The sequence below is a fragment of the Molothrus ater genome, chromosome 1, assembly GCF_012460135.2.
Source record: "Molothrus ater isolate BHLD 08-10-18 breed brown headed cowbird chromosome 1, BPBGC_Mater_1.1, whole genome shotgun sequence".
NCBI classification, from domain to species: Eukaryota; Metazoa; Chordata; class Aves; order Passeriformes; family Icteridae; genus Molothrus; species Molothrus ater.
In genome coordinates, this window is record NC_050478.2 from 118,860,298 (window position 1) to 118,881,043 (window position 20,746).

At 36.9% G+C, this 20,746-nt stretch overlaps 1 protein-coding gene across 1 annotated transcript in view; it reads right to left on the reverse strand.

Annotated features, from left to right (window-relative positions):
• ARFGEF1 (ADP ribosylation factor guanine nucleotide exchange factor 1) overlaps positions 1 to 20,746 on the reverse strand; it is an 84,788-nt gene that overhangs the window by 18,002 nt on the left and 46,040 nt on the right. Inside the window, exons 11-23 of the mRNA XM_036401741.2 lie at positions 17,056 to 17,155; positions 16,777 to 16,916; positions 16,564 to 16,672; positions 15,503 to 15,704; positions 14,470 to 14,581; positions 13,085 to 13,290; positions 12,900 to 12,984; positions 12,184 to 12,355; positions 10,863 to 11,014; positions 7,505 to 7,633; positions 4,237 to 4,395; positions 3,765 to 3,915; positions 184 to 274 (exon numbers count right to left, since the gene is read on the reverse strand). Coding sequence (XP_036257634.1) covers positions 184 to 274; positions 3,765 to 3,915; positions 4,237 to 4,395; positions 7,505 to 7,633; positions 10,863 to 11,014; positions 12,184 to 12,355; positions 12,900 to 12,984; positions 13,085 to 13,290; positions 14,470 to 14,581; positions 15,503 to 15,704; positions 16,564 to 16,672; positions 16,777 to 16,916; positions 17,056 to 17,155 — 1,808 coding nt within the window. The remainder of the gene's footprint in view (positions 1 to 183; positions 275 to 3,764; positions 3,916 to 4,236; positions 4,396 to 7,504; positions 7,634 to 10,862; positions 11,015 to 12,183; positions 12,356 to 12,899; positions 12,985 to 13,084; positions 13,291 to 14,469; positions 14,582 to 15,502; positions 15,705 to 16,563; positions 16,673 to 16,776; positions 16,917 to 17,055; positions 17,156 to 20,746) is intronic.

The window sequence follows — 20,746 nt, forward strand, 5'->3', positions numbered from 1 at the left end:
ACAAACACCCATGATGCAAAAATAAATCCACCCCCCTCTAACTGAAAAGCACTTCTCTATGGTAGTTTTTATGTAGGCTTTTTCCAAATAAATTAATAAATTAGTAAGGTCCTTTTCTTAGCACAGGGTATTCAAATACTGCTTGAAAAACTTCAGTTGGCAACAAGAAATTTAATACAGTACCTGTCTACAGCAACAACAACGCTTTGGGAGCTAGTTTCTCCAATGGATTCCTGAATACTTGCTATCTGCTTCCAATCCACGTTTCCACCAACTACAGTGAGAAAAATTGAAAAATGGGTAAAAAAGAATACAGAACGGGTTGGGAAGAAAGAGGAATAGTAGGTTTGCCACTACCAGTATAATTAAATGTATTTTTAATTCACAAAAAGAGAAGCACATTATGAATTTCCCTTGCATGAGCTGGACATCTCAGTGAACAGTTACATGTTAGTGTAAGTCCTAATTATCCTAATTACCTAATTATTATGTCTCTATCCATGCATAAATTATATTAGTCCCTAAAAATTGTCCACATTTGGAGCAACAGATAAAAAAAATAAAACCCACAAGAATCACCTTTTTTTCCTCCATTTTTCAATGAAACTTTGGTAATCTTGCTACTTAGAACACACAACATATGACTGAGAATATAGCTTAGAGGAGAATTTTTCACACTTAATTAGCATCAAGTGAGTAAATCCCAAAAGACTTCTTATCATTCAGAAAGAATAGCTTCCACCAGAATTCCATCTTTAAGCTACATCTCAATTACAGCAAAATTATCATCCCAAAATAGTGAGAAATACCTATAAATAAAACCAGTAATTATTTATTTTGGAGGCTTGAAACTGTAACCTACATCTGGGAAAGCTGTGAAGAAACTGCAAACTTTGCAGTGAGAAAAATTCTGAAATTTTTAGCCATCTCCAAAAAAAAGCAATCACCATCAAAGAAAGAGCTGGAATCTTGCAATCACTTTGCGTAATTCCACATACCCTGTATGCAGGGCTTTTTTTTTTTTTAATTTAAGCAATATAGAAAAGAACAGAAGACTGAAAGAAAGCAAGTAGTTCTGATCTCAGAGGTTTGCTGAGAGAAGAACTTCTCATGTTTCAGCCTGCCTCAGAGCCATCCACACTTGGAGGTGGCTGGAGATGACTGTCTGTCAAATCTATACAACCTTACCTACCTGAAGTACTTTTCTAGGGCATTTATGGAACAACTTTTCTGTACATACATGTGTAACCTCATGCTGGTATCTCAGCAATGTATAATACCACTGGGTTTGATCAAGACTTCTCTTGTAAGCACACAAGCTGCCAGTGTCAATTAGCTTGAATGTTGGTAATGAGTCAGCTAAGAAGTATCAAATGAGCAGCAGAGTGTGAAGAGAATTGGAAGGGCTAATTCCAAGGAGTCAGAGCCCTAACCAACTTTACCAGCTTATGTGAGAATTCCTTGTTATCACAGGATTTGTAATTCAATGCTTGAAAACCTGAACAGACAGCAGACTTACACTCTAACAGTTGTGAAATCTTTAACAGTGCAACACAGGAGTCAGCTAGGTAACTCTGCTTTACAAAAAAGAGATTTGTCAGATTCCCCCTGTCCAAAGAGGATTTGTGGTTACCCAGGAGCCCAAACACTTTGGCTATGACCTACTCATAGCAGCAAGTTTTGTCTTCCAACTTTGTGAACAGAAACTGACATAGGAGAAATGTGGATTTCACAATTACAACTCCAAGTAAGGCAATATTCCTACCAAAGGAGCAATAGACTAGATGCTTATTCATTCCTTTACAACCCCCATGCTTGTGATGCTTTGAATTCCCAAGTACAACAAAAAAAGGGTCACAACAGGAAGGTAATACAAGAGATAAAGACATTTGAGTGCAGATGCCTGAACAGCCACACCTGAATTCTTGCTGAGGCAGTAAATGAGCAAAGGAGCTTTTGGGTCTGGTTTTGTTCATCTTTGTTATTTCAAAAAACACATTAACTTCAGCAAGAAAAGTGAGTGCTGCTGCTTATCCACATCTGATTTTGCAAGTAGGTCTGAAAGATGGAGTTTCTGTTTCACCAGACTGCAACTTCACTCACTCTAAACAACTCTTTTCCTGTAAAATATGTGTCTGTGTATATGGACATACACACTATGTGTTCTTCACAGGAATTTAGGTTTATAGAAAGCTTGCTTGAAACCCATAGTTCTAATGCATACTTTGGAATCATAGAAAATTAAACTATCTGCAAAAAAGGATTTGTGGAAAGAAGTGAAATAACTAAAAGAGTTGAGAAAATGTTCTAACAGCCCCTCTTAGTGCATAAAAACCAAGTTAAGCATTTTCCAATAAGATTGAAGCAACATTATTTAAAAAAAAAAAAAGAAAATGGTCAAGTTTCCATAGGTGCACTCTAATAAGCATTCCAGAAACTGAATTCAGAGAAAAACATTTTATGTATTTGGGCATAAACTGTTTTCCCTAGAAATGTAGCTGACAGCAGCAAAAGGTCTTTATGAGCTGGACCTATACCAATGAGCAGCAAGTATGATTTAGGGAAACCTGAATACCAGTTGCATTCTTGAGTTATGAGGACTTAAAACTTTTAAAGGCCAGCCACTTTAGCCTTAGAGAAGCACAGAGAAGCATAGAGAAACTGCCAGGATTTGGAAGTAGCCAAGTTGCACAAGTCCATCAGGGAACAGTGAAAGATGCATATTGGAAGGGCAGGAAGAAGCCCAGTGTATGACATGTTGGCAGACTCACTGATTTCCAAGCCCAAGTTTAACATTCATCAATGCTTGGCAAGGTGAGGGAAGTACAGAGAGGCAGGCCAAAGGGGAGCAAAAGGGAAAGAAAAGGAATGACTATAGAAGAAAAAAAACTCTCTGAGGAGAACACAAACCTGGATGATTAGGACTAGTTTGGGGGCTAAGATCAGGAAAAACAGAAAATTATCATTACTCAAAAAAAATTACATGAAAAACTGAGGGAAGACAAAGCTTTTGTTTGGCTGTGAGTGAAGTTCAAAAGGCAAGAGATACTGAGCATCACACTATAACTGAAACTTTCTCACAGTCAAAAAGACTTGTATATATACACTTTGATGCTTCCAGAGTTTTTAAATACCCTAGACCTATATATCTTTAACTGTGTTCCCACTTAAAATAAACAAATAAACAAAACTCCCAACATTCTAAAGATAAATTTAAGGTAAGTCTTATACTTTTCTACGAAGATAAGAAAAATAATCTCATTTTTGCAGTATATTTTAGTGCTCAAGCCTAAAAAAGGCACTTACTCAGTACCAAAGTAACCAGAAAAGGAAAGAAATGAAATTTCAGAATTTAAGCTAAATTAATCTCCCACTTGGTTTGAATTCTGTGTATTTCTCACAAAGCTCCACAACAGATGCTTAACCTACACATACTGACTTGCTTGCTTGGTAAAATACTTGGCACACTAATGTTGCAGTATTATTAAACCTGGTCATACCATCTGCAATCCATTTTTAGTTGGAAAGTGATATTTTAATAGAATTGAACAACATATATAATCTTCTTACATTTTCCATCCTAACAATAATAATAGAGCAAACTAAATATTCCAGAAATTGGAGTAAGTCTATTCAAAGCATAAGTTTTACAAGGACTACTTCACGGTCTTTTGTCAGAAACTCACATAAAAACACAGAACAAATTTAAATAGTTCTCTGAACAAAACCAGCTAAATGAAATACTTAGTATCTGCATCACTTACCCAGTCCCAGCCCCACAAATTCATCAGGTGCCTGATCCTTTGTTCCAGTAAAAGAACCTTCCCTGCCACGCACTGTCCCTGAGATGTAGCGAGGTTTTACTCCAGTTCCTATTAACTGTGCCAGTTCAAGCTGACTGATGCATTTCAGAATCTATTGCAGAGAATAAAGAAGTTATTTACCAACCAAAAGCAGTTTGAAATAGTAAAAAGCAAGTAAAGCTCTTTAGAAGGAAAAAATTCCAATACTTGAGGTCAAAAAATCTGGGTTTTTTTCTAAAATAAATATAAATTTAAATAGTACTGGATTAGTCTCTCTCAGTTTTATTTCTCACTTAGACATGTTTTGCTACTTTAAGAAGTATACATGCAGCACTTACCTAAACCACACTGTGTTTATGCACAAACAAGCACACTACTGTGTTGAAAATCAGTGAACATGCTTTCTTACAGCTCAAGTACAAATGACTTGTACCTCATGCCAGGAATTTCCCAAATAGTTTCCATCTGTATGAGCCACCGTGATGAGAGTTTTAATGGTGTCAATGTTCTTCTGTTTCATTTCAGTAATACCAGAACTCACTGTAAGCAACGTAAATCTTGCTAATGCTTGAACATAGGCATCTCTTTCAAGCTGCAAACGGGAAGGAAAGAAACACGAGTCTCATAAATATTTTTGCCATTTCTTGTTCTTAGTACAATCTGTACGATTTCATCAACTATACCATTTATCTTTCTCTTCCTAGAACTGAATTTCCAAAGCATAGTGAAAATATCTCAAGTTCTTCACCAGTAAGAAGGTATCTGTGGGATGAAATCAGGTCCTTCTCTGAAATCAGGAACATGAAGTGTAATGTCTGACAGCATAGGACATATAAGATGTGCTTACATTTCTGGTTTGGTCTTTTTTGGGGAAAAGAGGATGCTGCTTCAGAAGAAATGTTGCTAATTAGCTAAGTTTTCAATATTCCTGTACCATACTCAGACCTACTCTGAAAATGCTGCCTTATGCAGACTCACTGAAGCTTTAGCATTTTTTTGTCAATAAAATCTAAAAAATGTATCTAAAAGGCAAGTTATGCCAATTCTATGGAATTGCTCAAAACCTATTTGATTTAATTTGCACCATTTGGAGCATCTCAGAAGCTTCTGAAGAAGTGTCATGGGCAAACAGCAAGTGACCAAAATCTAGACTGATCTCACAAAAGAAAATTCCACCCAGTTACCCAATTTTTATGTGCATGGTATCTATAAGCAACAAAGGGAACTCCTCAGATTTCACATGAACCAATTACAATGGTAAAAAGGGGATTACAGTTGAGCCCACAAGTGCATTTTATTCTCCTGTTATGTATAAACTGAAGGCTGTAAAGTGAAATGGTTGTACACCAGATAAACAAACGACAATTACGAAATATATTTAACTGTTTGGATATTTAGGGGTATTTTTAAAGTAAAAAATCATTGAACACAGAAAACAACCAAATATAAAACATTAAAAAAAAACCCAGAAAGAATGAGATTCCACAGAGAAAACACTAACACCACAATAGTGGGCTACGGTAGAAGGGACAGACTGCCACTGAGCCACTGACTACAGAATAGCTGCCACATTCAAAGCCAACCATTTCTGCAGGGTACGCTGGCAAAGGTGAAGAAAATAATGTAGAAGCACAGAAAAATGAACTCTCAAAGAAAGAATACTAAGCAATGAAGCTTCAGAGCCTACAAACTGTGTATTTTCTGTAAAACCAAAACATTTTCAGTCCTACTCATTCATGTAGGTATTCCCCTCTCCCCCCTTTTTCTAAGCCACCACAGTAGAAGAGAAACAACTAAATAATGTGTCCATCACCCAGAAATTGAAACTTGATGATATAAGTAGATTAAGTACATCCTTTTGATGCATATCTTTTCTCAGATGCTTAAAGACAAAAGTCAGACTGTGTGACAAGTCTAAGATTAAAAATATAAATAATTAAAACCATAATCTATAATTGAGGTTTTAGAGGTGAGCATGTATAACTTAAACTGTATCGTGTACTTTGGAAATTTTCTTAAAATTAAAGGAATCCAGGTCCCTCCATTATCTCTCAAGGTGTGTAAATGTTAACTCTTAATAGACACCAATCTTCATTTCTATACATTTCCACAATGAAAACTGGAAAAGTTGCCATCACTGGTTAAGCACATGAGGATAAACTTCATTCCAACAGACAAGATCCTTAAACCAGTACAAGTACAGACATGCCAGTCTCCTTCAAACCATCAGAGCTATCTTGTGTCTGCAGTCAGACAATATCCCACCTAACCAAGACCTTGTGAACTGGAATCATCCTGTAATACTGAAATTACCAACAAACCAGTACTGTTTTTAATTATATCAACAAAATAGAATTTCCACAGAAAACCAAGAAGTAATAATGCTTATACTGAAAATGCAAAAGCAACACTTCCCATTTTCTGAAATTTAAAAACTTGTTTTTGGAACACCTCCAGTTCAATCATGTCCCAAGCCAATGAAGGGTACAACTGAATCACAGGGATCTTGGAGCAAACATGTCCTTGCCCTCTCCAGCAAGGCTGACCACTGCAGCACTGGGAGCTAAATTCTGCAGCTGCTGAAACTGGTATTGGTACCAGTTCCACTTTTGCAGCTTAGAAACAAAAGTAACTGGAGTGTGTTTCACTGAACATCTGCAGGCTCCAGGGAAGGCTTTGTTAATCAAATTTTTAAGTCTGTTGAGCTTGGGAACAGGTGGTCATGCAGAAATTAGGTGGAAAAACAGAGGAAAGAAACCTCACGTGATCTCAAATGGACTTTTTAAGCAGCTGTATCATAGGTCCCAATGTGCTTTTCCACATTAATGGTAAATGTTATCTAACTTGCCAAATACAAATACAAGGGGAGAAGGAAGGAAACCATTCCCTATCATATCATAGTTCAACATCTTCTATTTAGTCTTATACAGTTGGTTTCTGGGCTGGCGCGTGTTCTCTTGGTAAGCATTTTCAACATACAAATGAAATAACACAAAGCCAAACATACAGATTTTGCCTGCCCCTCTCTTCAGCTATGTCTGTAACAGACTTATGGCAGACCAGTACTCCATTTATTAACTAATAATCTACAATAATGTAATTGTACCTTCCCTACCAATGGTTTCTAAATAGAAAAACAAAAGCCAAAAAAAGCCCCAGTTTAATCACCACGGCCCTCTGGAGCCAGAGAGTCTGGCATTCTTGGCAATGCACTTCATGCAAGATCCATTCATTCATTACGACAGGAATGCCATTTTCAGTGCCATAACTGTTAAAAGGGTATCCATTTAAAGACATCTTGGATTAATATCATCTCTCTGAAGTTGAGAACAATATTTCAAATACAGTTCAGAGAGATACTATTTTACATGATGGAGAGACTCATTTTATAAAACAACAAAACACACCTAAACAGCTTTGTAACAATGCTAGAAATAAAATACTTTGACATAAAAGTAGTCAATTTCTAGGGAAACAAACATTCAGTGCAGAGGCACGGAAGCACTTACCACAAAACACTAGGAAAAATAAAGGTCACTTCATGTACACTTCCAGTCATATATCAGATGAAACAGTAATGTCAGAAGCAGGCAGCCCCTATCTATTGCAGTGTGCAGCTTCAGCAGCAAGGACACTCAGAATCCCACTAACATCTTGCTGGTACATAAATCAAAGCATTGTGTCAATCTTACATTTTTTACCTGAATGTTGAAAATGCAAGCAATGCGGATTGCACATCGTATACCCTCCAAACAGAGAGAGGCAACTTCGGTGTCATCACAGTCCTGCAGACCCACGCTGAATGCAGCCAGGAAAGGTGTCCATGCCAACTGCAATGGATGCAAAGCAAGTGTTACAATTATCAGCAATTGTTGGTACTTGAGGGGAATGTTATCGTTTCACCATCTTGCTGAAGTGTAAATTCCATTCTTAACTTACATAATCAACCCTGAAGCTGTCTTTTGACAAAAAGGAAACAGAATATACAGACATGAAACATGTAATACTAAAAAGTGTGGTCAGAAGAGACATGAGACAGAATGAGGCAGAAGTAATGCAGAGTGGAGCTCCCCTCCAAAGCACTTGTCCTCTCCCTCAGCAACAAACACACAGCCATCTTCAGATAGCTGTAAAAACCAAATCCTAAAGCTATGTCAATTAGATGTCTGTTAGAGTTTTAGCACTTCCAGGATGACTTTTATCTCTGGACATTGAAACACAGAGTAAACACTTATTGTAATAACCAACACACCATATAACAGATTTATGATGAAAAGTACATAAGTAAGACTAGCTTATCCTGATAACACCAGAAAAAAACCAACAACAAAAAAAGGAGATTACTAAAAATAAGGTAAACTTTATTAATTACACTAAAATTATAGTAAGCTAACAACAACAACAGCAAAATACCGGACAAGACTCTTGCCTTATCTCTCTACTACTAATTCTGTTGCCCTTTTCCCTCCATCTTTTTGTACCTAAGCCACTACTGATGTTTCCCATTCCTCTTGCCTTAGGTGCCACTGAGTACTGCAAGACAGACCATATAGTCCTTTCCTTGTGGCCAAGGCTCCCCCTCCCAAAGGCAGAAAAAACAGTGAGAAGATGCAGAGAATTCTGCTGTAACTACATGGAGTTATGGAGAGGAAACACCACAGAACCCAGAATGATTTTAGACATAATTTTACCTTAAGTCACCCCAGATGAAATACAGAGTCAATGGGCACAGCAAGGAGCAATAGATTTCACACTTAATTTCATAATAAAATGATGTACCACTGAGCTTTGGTTTCATTTTAGCCTGCAGATCCAAAAGCACTACCTCAAAAAGCATTTAATGCTTGCACATACTAAACTGTAACTGGGAGACAGTATTAAAGGCACTGGATGAATTCAAAGATTCAGGATTTAATTCCCCATTGTATCATCTTTAAAGGTCCCTTCCAACCCAAACTATTCTGTAATTTTATGTTCAGAAATGTATGGTTTTTCCCAATGCCTTCCTAATTTTCCCTGCTATTGTAACCAAAACTAATCTTAAAAAATCACGAAACTGAAATAATTTCTTAAAAATTATCTAATGGTCTGTATACTATGCTTTGTAACTACATGTATGCTGTTATTTGTAGGCTGTTTTGTTAATACAGATGAAAATCAAGCCTCAAAACCAGACAATCAATTCTGGGCTGCTTAGATGGGTGCATAAAGGGATTTTTTGCTGTTTTAAGAATCAAACACAGTTACAATGATCAATTTTATGCGGACATCAATGAGTAGAGATACCCAGAAATTTGTAAATTTTTACTGAATATTTAAGTCTAAATTTAAAAAAGTGAAATTAGGTATTCAAATTCCACAGTTCTTACTTGTTTTTGAGAAGAGAGCCCTCTGGTCAATACATTACATTACTGTCCTCAGCACTTTAATTAGTTCATGAACACCCTCAAATAACTTCAAGCAAAAACTTCTTATTTTTTGTACCTTCATGAAACATGTTTAGAGTGTTAATTTAACCAGGGTGCTTCATTTTTTGCTCCTTTGAAAATGAGCTTTGAATATACACTTTTAGACAGTAAAGGGTAGGAAGGATTAGGGCTGGTATCTTGAAGAAAATCACACTATGAATTTTACAGATGCCTGCATGTGAATTATTTCATTTCAGCCTTCAGGAAGTCCACAGAGAGAAAGTATAGTACATCTCTGCCATGTGATACCTTGAACAGCCTAAAAGTAAATTTTTAACAAGCTCTGTGCTTAGTGTTCCTCCGTACAAATCAAATACTATGCTAGTTTTTTTAATAAGGTGACAAAGAACTCGTAATTTTGCCTCATAGACAGCAATCTCACACAGAGACCTTCAGTGTGCCCAGGTGGCCAAGAAGGCCAATGGCATCCTGGCTTGTGCCAGGAAGGGTGGCCAGCAGGACCAGGGCAGTGCTCTGTACTCAGCACTGGTGAGGCCACACTCTGCATCCTGTGCTCAGTTCTGGGCTCTCACTGCAAGAAAGGCATGGAGGTGTGGGATTGAGTCCAGAGAAGGACAATGGAGCTGGTGAAAGAGGTGGGAGTAGGTTCTTCTCCCCAGTAACAAGGGAAAGGATGAGAGCAAGTGGCCTCAAGTTGCACCAGGAGACATTTACATTGAATATTGGGAAAAATTCCCTCACAGACGCAGTTGACATAAGTTGAAACAAGCTGCCCAAGGAAGCAGTGCAGGCACCAACCCTGGAAGCATTTATCAGACATGTAAATGCAGCACTTCAGGTCATGGTTTAGTGGTGGACTTGGCAGCCCTGGGCTAACAGCAGGACTCAAAGCTTTTAAGAGTCTATTTCAACCTAAATGTTTCTGAGCTTCTTGGGCCTGGAGCTCCATCTAACCTCACAGCACATCCCCCCAGGGAACCATTTGTTCATTCAGTGGTAGAGGTCTGAGACTTTACTTCCCTGGAGCAGTTCACAAAGCGGTCATGTGAGCACCATGACTTGAACAAGGGCACAAACAAGAGCCCTAACAATTATCTCAAAGCCCTAACAATTAATCTCAATGGCAGATGACTGCTGTGAGTTAGGTATGCCAGAGACCACATCCAAGAGCACACTGAGGCATCCTACACTGCTGAACATACTCTGTCTATGAATCTGAATCACTGCTACGGAAAAAGCATTTGGCATGCAGACAGCTTTGCACTTACACAATAGCAGAGTGGTGCTTAGAATAATAGTTTAATACAGGTTCAGCTTCCTCCCCTACACTGGACTACACTCCTAGCTTTCTAAAGCATTAATTTGCAACAGACAACATTAGATAAATGTTTTTCCTGATAACTGCTCCATTGCTTCTTGTACCAGCACAGAAATTTCTTAAATTCCAGGGTAAAGGAATCTAGATTAGAAGGTTCAAAATCCTCTCTTTCCTGTAGCAAGTTAAGTAACTCACAAAATGAGCAAAGCACAGCAGATGCAAATCTTCAGTATTTTCAATAAATCCTGTCAGTCAGCATTTTGTATTAAGAAACTGTGATATTCTACATGATTATCTGAACAGGTATCTCACCTTAAACATGGGTCTCACATGCTCCAGGTGTGTTGCACTGGTAAAAGGGGCCTGAACGTGGCTCACTGCCTCCATAAGAGCTTTAGCTGTTTTAGCCATTTGCTCCATTTCCAAGTTATATAGGAGTCTTCTCTGCTTCTCACTAGCAACACCTGCAAACACATTTTTTCTCTCATTTGTGCATCTTTAGGAATATAATAATTTTATGTTTTTCATTAAGTACAATATTCAGATGTATTTTTGTATTATCTTCACTTTCTGAAATTATCATACCAGCCTTCTCATATTTCTTTTACAACATAGATAAAATTTAACTTAAGGCAAACTTGTATTTGAAATGCAAACTATTTTTAAACCTTTACAGAATTTTAAGATTTGAACAACAGAGATTTCTTCTCCATCACCTCAACTGACAGCATAAATATCACACCCACTAAGTTAAATTCAAAATGAAGAGATATGTCATAGGAATCCATCAGCAGAGAAAATAACAATAAAAATAACTGGACATCCTTTTCCAGTGTGAGAACTACATTAAACCTTTTCATTTCCATAACAGAACCCACCTCTCAAGAAGACAGTGAAATCCAAGTAGCATGTAATAATCATCTTTTTAAAAGTGACAATAAAACATTATGTTAAGTGATTGAATACTGAAACAAGAGTATTTCTTTTTTTCAGATGCAAATTTCCTGCAAGCAATCTGTTCATAAGGCTAACCTAGGACTTAAATTATACAAATATGTTGGGAAAAAGTTCAATCTCTCTTAAGGTTCTCTGTAGAAAAGTTAGAATGAGTAACATCTCAATCTTCACAATATGCAAAACACAAAGGTTTTCTGTTATCTGAGAAAGGAAAAGATTATTAATAAAGTGCACAAATTAGGGCCCTAAGAATCAAATATTGCAAAATATTTGAAAACAGATTGGTTATTGCAAGAAATCACAACAGTTACTTAAGAAAAAGAAGACACACACAATGTGTGTGTTCTGCTCTGTACCTATTGGCAACCATGTAACTTCACAGTTCTTTCCCTGTGCTGCTGCTCAACAGCAACACCTGCCTCCTCCATGGTCAATGACCAACTGCCAGGAATTCAGATGCAAAGGGAAGTGAAAATAAGCTGTTGTATTTAATGCAGATTTGAGGTTAGCATCATGCATTTATGTTAAAAAGAAAAGAATATGAAATTAGAAGCTAGGACTCACTGTGAATTAAGTGAGTAGTGTTTGCTTCATTCAACTCCTGTTTTAAAAAGGAGAGCTTCATGAAACTGAAGAGCCAACCCAACTGAAGAAAGCTAGCAATGCCACTACTTACTTTGTTTACTGGATTTTGTAGGTATTGTTAATTCTTTTGTTTCTTTCATTGAAATCTTCTTTCCAGCTATTTCATTATAGATAGCAGACAAATATTCTTCAGGTAGATCTTTACTGTCATTGATACCTCTATTCATTTTAATATACTGTTCTTTTGTCATTTTATTCTTAACCTGAAATGCAGAAAGTAGCTGTAAATATCAACACACGAGGCAAGCTTCTAATTTACAATCTTCCTATAAAACTGCCCAGCCCACAAGAAGTTACCATCAGGGATAAACCTGCTGATTCAGAAGACTTTTTAAAGTATTCAACATATCCAAGACTACACTGTCAAATCTACAATATACTGCAAAGCCATGAGGACATTCTAACACTCAAACATTTGGTGGGATCCACAGATCAAATGTATGTCAAATGAGATGTACATTAAAAAAAAAAAAAGAAAGGAAAAAAAAGCTTTTTCTTGTCATACAGACCAAACTATCCATGATGCAGAAAGCTACCTTACAGAAAGGCCTAACCAAAAAAACTTCAAAACCTCAACACCCATGAAACATAATACTGCTACTTAAAAAGATGCACTAATGTAGACTACCTTACTTATTAAACACATCCTGATGCTAAATTGGATAACAAGCTTTAACAACTACACTGTCACAATGCCTGAAAGTTACATGCCTATGAATTACATGGATATTTATTCCAACAACATACCTGTGGACTGTGAAGATCTGTTGTCAACATGATAATTGAGTAAGCTAAAACATATGCAGTATCTGCACTAGCAAAAAGAGTTTGCCTGAAGGCAAAAAGGAGAGAAAGAATAGCAAATTTAATTTATTAAGATTTTTTACTAATCACTCAGTTTTCCAAAGTTCTGAAGAAGTAGTGTATCTTACCCTTGGTTACATTCTAAATATCTAGCAGCAAATTTCTCCATTAAGCGATCAATTTTTTGAGCTTCTCCGGGCAGACGAAATCCTTCTAGAAACATGCGCAGAGCTGAAACGAAATCCTTTCCCGAAAAGTCGTGTTGGTCTACATATGCATACATGACCTCTTTGTTAAATTTATCATTGTCTCCCAGGAACTCCCCAACCTGAGTCTAAAACAAGAGTAGAAAAGACAAACTAGTGCATTTATTTTTGAAAAATAAATACCAACAACAGTCAAATGTTGTACAAAAAGAGGTGTGTATTGCAGTTAACTGAGACATATTCCTGCTTCTCCTCCATTGTCTGAAGCAAAGTATTTTAGCCACATATTCCATCATAATGCTCTTACATGCTCATATGTAGCTGCCTACATTCTTCCTTCTCTGTTCTTACTCTCATGCCATTTGTTTGTTAGATGAATTCCACACGTGTACAAGACAAAGTTAGTATTACTAATGATTGTACTCTGCTGTAATGATTTTTGTAGTTAAGAAACTTATTACAGGAATGAAAAGCTCACTAAACTTTTTTCCCTAGAGTACTGATCTCAAACAGATGCAAGGGATGCTCAAATAAAAATAGCTGGTACTCAAAACACACCTGAGTTGATCACTGTCAACACAACACAGTACAATGAAGAAGAGCATGCATTCAGATAAAGATGCCTGGATATGTAAACTGAGGTTAAAAAAATGTTTTAATGTCTGATTCTAAGCATTAATACCAAAATTTGTGAATTCAGCCACAGTAGCAAACATGGGCACCAATGGCTGTGGCCTTTATGTATAATGGTGAAAACTGCTGTTTCAGAAAGTTCGGTTTCTCATGACAATATTAACATGAGATATTCCTACCCATATTGCAGGACCCTTCCAAGTCCAGCAACAGCTGCTAGCTGTAAATAAAATGAAAGAGCTAATCTCAATTAGCTAACTTTCCTCTGGGGGCAGAAAAAAAGTGCTTTTAATGTTGTTACACCACATTATTATTTTCACCATCTCTGAAGGACAGATAATTCTGGCAGTTCCTTACTAAAGTATATAGGATTTACTAAGTTGCTTCAAGCTATACTAGCAACTAAGTACAAGTTTTGAGTCAGCTCAAGTAGGTCAGTCTCTTGCTTTACAGGATGCTGAACCACAGGATGCATAGAGCACAGGGTAGAGCTCTACTGCACCCTCCAACTCAAATTCCTTGAACTTACAAATTTTAGAAGAGAGAGAGACAGGTTTCCTTTTCTTCATTCCACAATAATGTGATACACACTCTGAACACTATCAGCTGATTTGCAATTAGTATAAACACATCAGTATAAGCACAGACAACCATCAGGAAAACAGTTTCCTTACTGAATCTAATCTTTCCTCTTGATGCAAGAATTGAGCAATGTCTTCAGGGGTAGTGCCAAGCATTCCTTGTTCTTGCAGGTACTGAATCCCCCTCTTTGGTTTCTTGTTGAATCTGTACAATGAAAAGCAAGATGAAATGAGAGTTAATCCTTTTACCCATACAAAAAGTTGTACCACCCTAAGTAAAGAAATTCAGAAATTTCAGGTAAGATGCTGAAAAATCTACATATTAAGTATTTTTCCTTTATCAAACTGCACATTACATAGGAATGAGCTATTTCCCTTTACTCTGGCACTCATAAATAAAAAATATTCCACAAAGACAGCAAAACCTTGAAAAGAACAATTATGCTGTTGATTTTTATCTTAATCTGTATGAAACAATCAACAAATTCATTAGTTGCCTGTAAAAATGGAAACATACAAAACATAGAACCAGGAAACTGAAAGAAAATGAAGCCCTGAAGGAATAAGGCATATTTGTGCAGGGTCCCAGAAACGTATGACAGGAAACTTTCATTTTTGCATAAAACTGACCTCACTGAAGAGATTAAGGTGATGAAGATAAAATCACACAGAAGATTCACATCAGACTGCACTAAGAAATGACACTATCCTCCAGTTCTAATTATGACAAATTAATTAATCATAAGGACTCATCAGCATAAGCATATAGGAATTTTCACCAGTAACATGGACATTAAAATGGGTCACATTCAAATGATCACGAGTTCAATGTTCTTTTTATCCAAATATAAAAACCTTATTTTTAGACAAGCAGGTCTGGAGAAAAAAAGAACAAACATTCAGAGTACTCATCTTCTAGCTGTGAGGAATTAGGTTAACACAAAACACTGTTGACAGGCTCCAAAGGGGACACCATTCAGCACTCTTTCACCAGAGGAAGTGCTGTTACATCCAGAGATTTTTCCTAACACAAGATGAGTATCTATGAGGAGAAGGAAGAAAAACCCAGGAATCTTCATAGCTCCAAAAGAATCCACCCTCCCATGGGTGATAAAAGGGCACTCACAAGTCAATTCCTTGTTCTATTATTTCCTTTTGCTGCTTTAGCACTTCAAACTGCTCTGGGTTGTCAGTGCCAGACATCTGTGTGCTGTAACTGCCAATTCCTGATGAAGCAGTAGAATCCAAAGAATTTAAGCTTCCATATCTGTTAATTGTCTCAGGGTGTTTGGTTTCACTGCTGTCCTGTTCTGTGGGTTTTTCTTGGCCTATAAAGTGGAAAGGGTTACATATATCCAAAACACATACACTGAAAAGAAACAAAAATCACTACAATATATCAAGGAGAATTCTGTCAGTTCATCACATACTTAAATTTAAATCTTAAATTAAAACTATAATTTCAGGCACTTGGGAAAAAAACCCCAGCACCTCAGAAAACCAACTACAGCTTTTTAATTTTATTTTCAAATCCAGTGTCACTTTTAACCTGGAGCGACTATTCTAAGTTTTTTAAACACAGTGTCTGAAAGAATTTAGGCATGCCAAGGAGTTGGTGCTCTCAGTTCACAAAGACAGCCATGCTAACCACTCCTAGAAAGTTTACTACATCACCTACCAACTTTAAATGCTTAATCTGAAAATTCTGGCATAACCTTAGGTTGGATGAAAACAAGATTAAAACAAGTAATTATTTAGTTACTTCATGGCTTACAACATTCAAACTTCTACAGCTATAAAACGTGTATGTAAGTAATCAGTAAACAAGTAATTTTTAAAATAACCAGTAAATAAGTAAAAAAAATGCTCTCCATTCAGCTTGCTTTAGCAGTTATTTAATCAATATGAAATTATATAAAAATCAAGGGAGCTTCAAAGAAAGTTCTGAGACACTTTTAAAATCAGAAATACAGAAAATAACAGGATTTAGACATTTTTCAGTCCAGTAGCATTCTTGGAATTCATACAATTAGGAAAAGACAACTTGTTTAAATGACACCAAACTTATCAATATTTCTACCAAAGGAAAAAGTCTGGACATTAACAGCATCAGAATACTGGACAAACACAATGAAGTCCTGTAGCACCTCATTACTAAAGGCAGAAGAAACACACCATATGTCTTACCAAGGGTTGTCTGGGAATTGGGATTTACATATTGATCCTTACTCCATTCCACCATGCATTTCAAGATCGATACTAAGCATTCCAGTCCTTTTTTCCTCAAACTTAATTCCTAGAAAAGATTTCATGAACAATTTGTTAGTGGACTGGAGAGTTTAGTCTCAACCTATCATGCCAAGAAACGCGAAACTTCATAAAGTTTGGTGCAATTTTTACCTGAACATTGGACATGCCAAGTTCTTGGCTACCTCTTCCTTGAGCAATCTTTGATAAGTCATTAACCAGCCTTTCAAATATATTTGCTGCATTTAAGTCACAATCGTAGTTCACGTAGATGTCCACCACACTCTGAGCATCTATAAATAAAGTGACATTGTCAAACTTGGAACAAAAACCAGGTAATTTAATGAAAGGCAAATATAGTTTTATTCTTTGAGATAAAAAACAAATTCTAGAAATTCATAGTCATTCATAGTCAAAAACAGTCATTCATACCTGCACATATCCTTGTCAGTGTTTGTATAACCATCCACTTATGATCAAATGAGCTAGTAGAAGTTTCCAAGATATATAGGAAAATTTCTTTGAAGAAAACCTAAAAAATATTCCAGGAAGAGGGAGGAAAAAAATCTATTAAAAAACAGTTACTAACTTTGATGGTCAATTCTGAAAGCAGCACTTTAGAAGTACAGAAAATAATGAAAAGGCAAAAAAAAGGAGGAAAGGAAGAAATACAGCTTATGATTGATACATGCAAATTAGGAATTTGAATTATTTACTTATGTGCTTCTGCAGTGCTGCCCTGGTTTATTTTCTAAGCATTCAAAAGCAGAAGATTTTGGAATAATGTCAAATCCTGAAGGACAATTCAGCCTAAGAAGAAGCCTAAACTGCTGTTAAGAGTTTCTTTGGGATTCTGAAAGAAGAGGTATTATTACCTCATGACAAAAATACTTTATCTGCAAGATGATGACATTATGACATAAACATGACAAACAGCTACTTATGCAGATTTGAAGTATTGGACCTTCATTAGAAGGGAAACGTCTTGACACGAAAGAGTCACTCTACAATATGAGATTATTACTGGAAGAAGGGGAGTGGTCAGACACAGCATGCAGCACCTCCATTATCAGGAAAGCTACTCTTCACTAGAATACAGGTGAGTTTGCCCTGAAACTATTGTAGTACAGGTGCTGTTGTTTGGAACAGAAACTATTTTATCTCCTATCAATTAGTTCCTCACCAGACTCATCAGCACCATAGGCTGACTAATTCAGCCAAGCTTGCTTAGCAGCTGAACTAAAGCTTCTTCTTGCTTCCTCCCTGGGCAGCAGCAACTGCTGTAACAGCACCTGAACTCAGAAGTGAACAGGGCATTCATCACTGTTCTGTACTTCTAAGAGCCCAGCTCTTCACAGCCACCTGTGGATCCAAATCCACAACACACAGTTTTACTAGACAACTGCTAAGAGTCTCAAGCCATTCAACTTCTCCAATAGCATCACACAAATATCCAAATATATAACTACCCTCATTTTAATATTGACTGTTCCTTCACAGCACAGATTTTTTACAGAGATTTTTATGCTATTAGCCAGGTAGAGAAAAACATAAGGCTGTTTCCACTTTAAGTCATACATCTGGGGAAAAACAGCAAGTGATTTTTAGGCAACTTTGGTGGTAAGCTATTTCTTCAAGCAAAATGTGCTAAAAATAGTTACATTTTATTGATCTCTTTAGAGAAATAGAGGCACACAACACAATGTCAGCTAACTGTCTTAATAAGGAAAGCATCCCTATGAAACCTAAGGAGTTCAACACATAACAATTCCAAGACTGGCAAGTGCTTAAACATACTTAAGCGTACTAGACTGATTTTAGCCCCAATTTTATGTAATCAGAGAAAGACAAAAATTTAATACATGTCATGCTGTGAGTAATCCTCAGTTACACATTTGGTGTTTTCTGACTTTTTATTGAAAGACACTGATTTTATATGTCTCTGGAACTAGCAAAAATATTTCTTTTCTGGTAGAAAATTTAAAAAAGAAGTCACTGATGAAGCAGAGAAAAAGATTTCAAGGACAAAAACTAAACCCAAATCTAAGCTAGAAAAGAGCTGGAAGCACTGCATACTATCAAGGCACTTCAGATCTCTACGCCTCTGAGACCAAGCCACCTTCTTGCCTCTGGTGTCACCTTTGGAAAAGCATATCCTGGAATGAAGAACTTCTCAAAACCATAGTTACGGCTTACATTTCAGCTACTTAAAAATGCTGCTTATCAGTATATAACTTATGGCAATTCACAGAGCTGAGACTTTGTTCTTAACATTCTGGAAAAGTAAACCAGAAAATAACTATTTATTATGTTTGATCAACTCAAGTATGAATTTTAAGGTATTCAGTTAGGAAAGGGTCGTAATGGTAAGCACAGCTAAATGACACCCCAACTCCTCTGATATCTAGGATTTGATTTGCTGCAAATATATTCATTAACCCCTTCAGAATTACTGCTACAATACAATTAAGGTACAAATCAAACTATTTTACTGTCAGAGGGCAGTGTTAGCTAAATATTTAAGTCAACAGGAGGTCACTTTCAACAGAATCTGAAATTATTCTTTACAAACATGCCAGAAAATTCTTACACAGATGAAAAATGCAGCCTCGATCCCAAAATATATAGATTTTGCATATTGTAAATCAGAGCATATGGCTCTCCTTACAGCTTCAAGACACAAACTGCATGTGAAGTTATCTACATTTCTACCCACATCTTCAGAATAACCTTTAGGATCAGTAGCTGAAAGAAGGATTCTTAGCTCACAATCAGGAAAAAGAAAGAAGTTTCTAGAAACTGCTGTACCCTGTACTTTGTAATAAATGGGTACTTCAGCAGCACCAAGTTTTTGGGTTTGCTATTCACAAGGAGGAAATGTAGCCCTGATTTGTGGTGATGGTCTTTAGATACTCTAGAACCTGCTACATTAGTGCAGGGCATCCTACAACCAGTTTGCCTCGTATGTCTTCATTTTCTATTAGGGATTTGTGAAAGGCTGGCAGTGATGGAAACCTATCAAATTTCTGTCAGGAAAGCTGACTGCAATGTGTTCACCACCTACATGCTGACTTGTAAGCTCTCTGAACACAGCAAGTCCAACACTTTCTGGGAGGGAGGCTGTGGGACTGAGAACAGCTCCACCCAGTCTGTCTGAAGTGCCAAACCTTGCACACACACTACAGTCTTGCTGAGCACACAGCTGGCCTTGAAGCTTTTCAAAATGCATCATATTTTCAAAGCACATTCAATCATTTCTATCCAATCTATGCTCAACCATATACTGTAAATCTTACTGGTTTTCCCCCAGAGAAGTATCAAAATAACCAGGTAAGTGATCACAACACAGTAATTTTCTGACATGCGACTGTCAAAATGAGGTCCTTCCTCCAAAGCTGCCATAACACATCAACTTATCCAATGACATTCATAGATGAAGTGAATTCCCTGAATTCAAGGTCCCTGTAACAGCAAGATTTATCAACATTTCTAAGCATCTCTTCACATACTTAAGATCCACTTGGATGGGGCAATCTGTCAGCTTCAGTATTCCCACCTGAATCTCTGAAGAAAAAATTACTAAAATAAACAGCAGGGACACACTGCACACAGAACTATTTTATTCACCACAGAATTAAGATCTTAACACATGTGACACCAAAAGAGGATACCCATGTGGTTGAACAGAGTTGTTCTGAGAATCTGTTTGTACCTTATGCACAAAGAGCTGATCTCAAGAACAAACCCTCCACATGTAGAATTATAGAATATTCTGAGCTGGATGGGATCTGCAAGAATCATTGAGTCCAACTCTTAAGTGAATGGCCTGTATGGGGATACATCTTCCTTTGCCCTATGAATTAGAACAGACCCACTGAAGATTCACAACACCTGTCAGGACTCAGAGAATTTATTGCAAATATGGACTTCTCTCCATTTATAGTCCAAAGTTAAATTGTGTGCACACCTTTAGAGGAAATGAGATCTTATTCAGGACATGTCTTGACAGAGGCCCTGATAAGCAAAGGGAAGTGGCTGCAATAATAGAATAACTGGGACTTCCCCAGAGAAAGAAATCTGTTCAAGGGATCTCGAAGAAAATCCACAACGCTCTTCATGACCT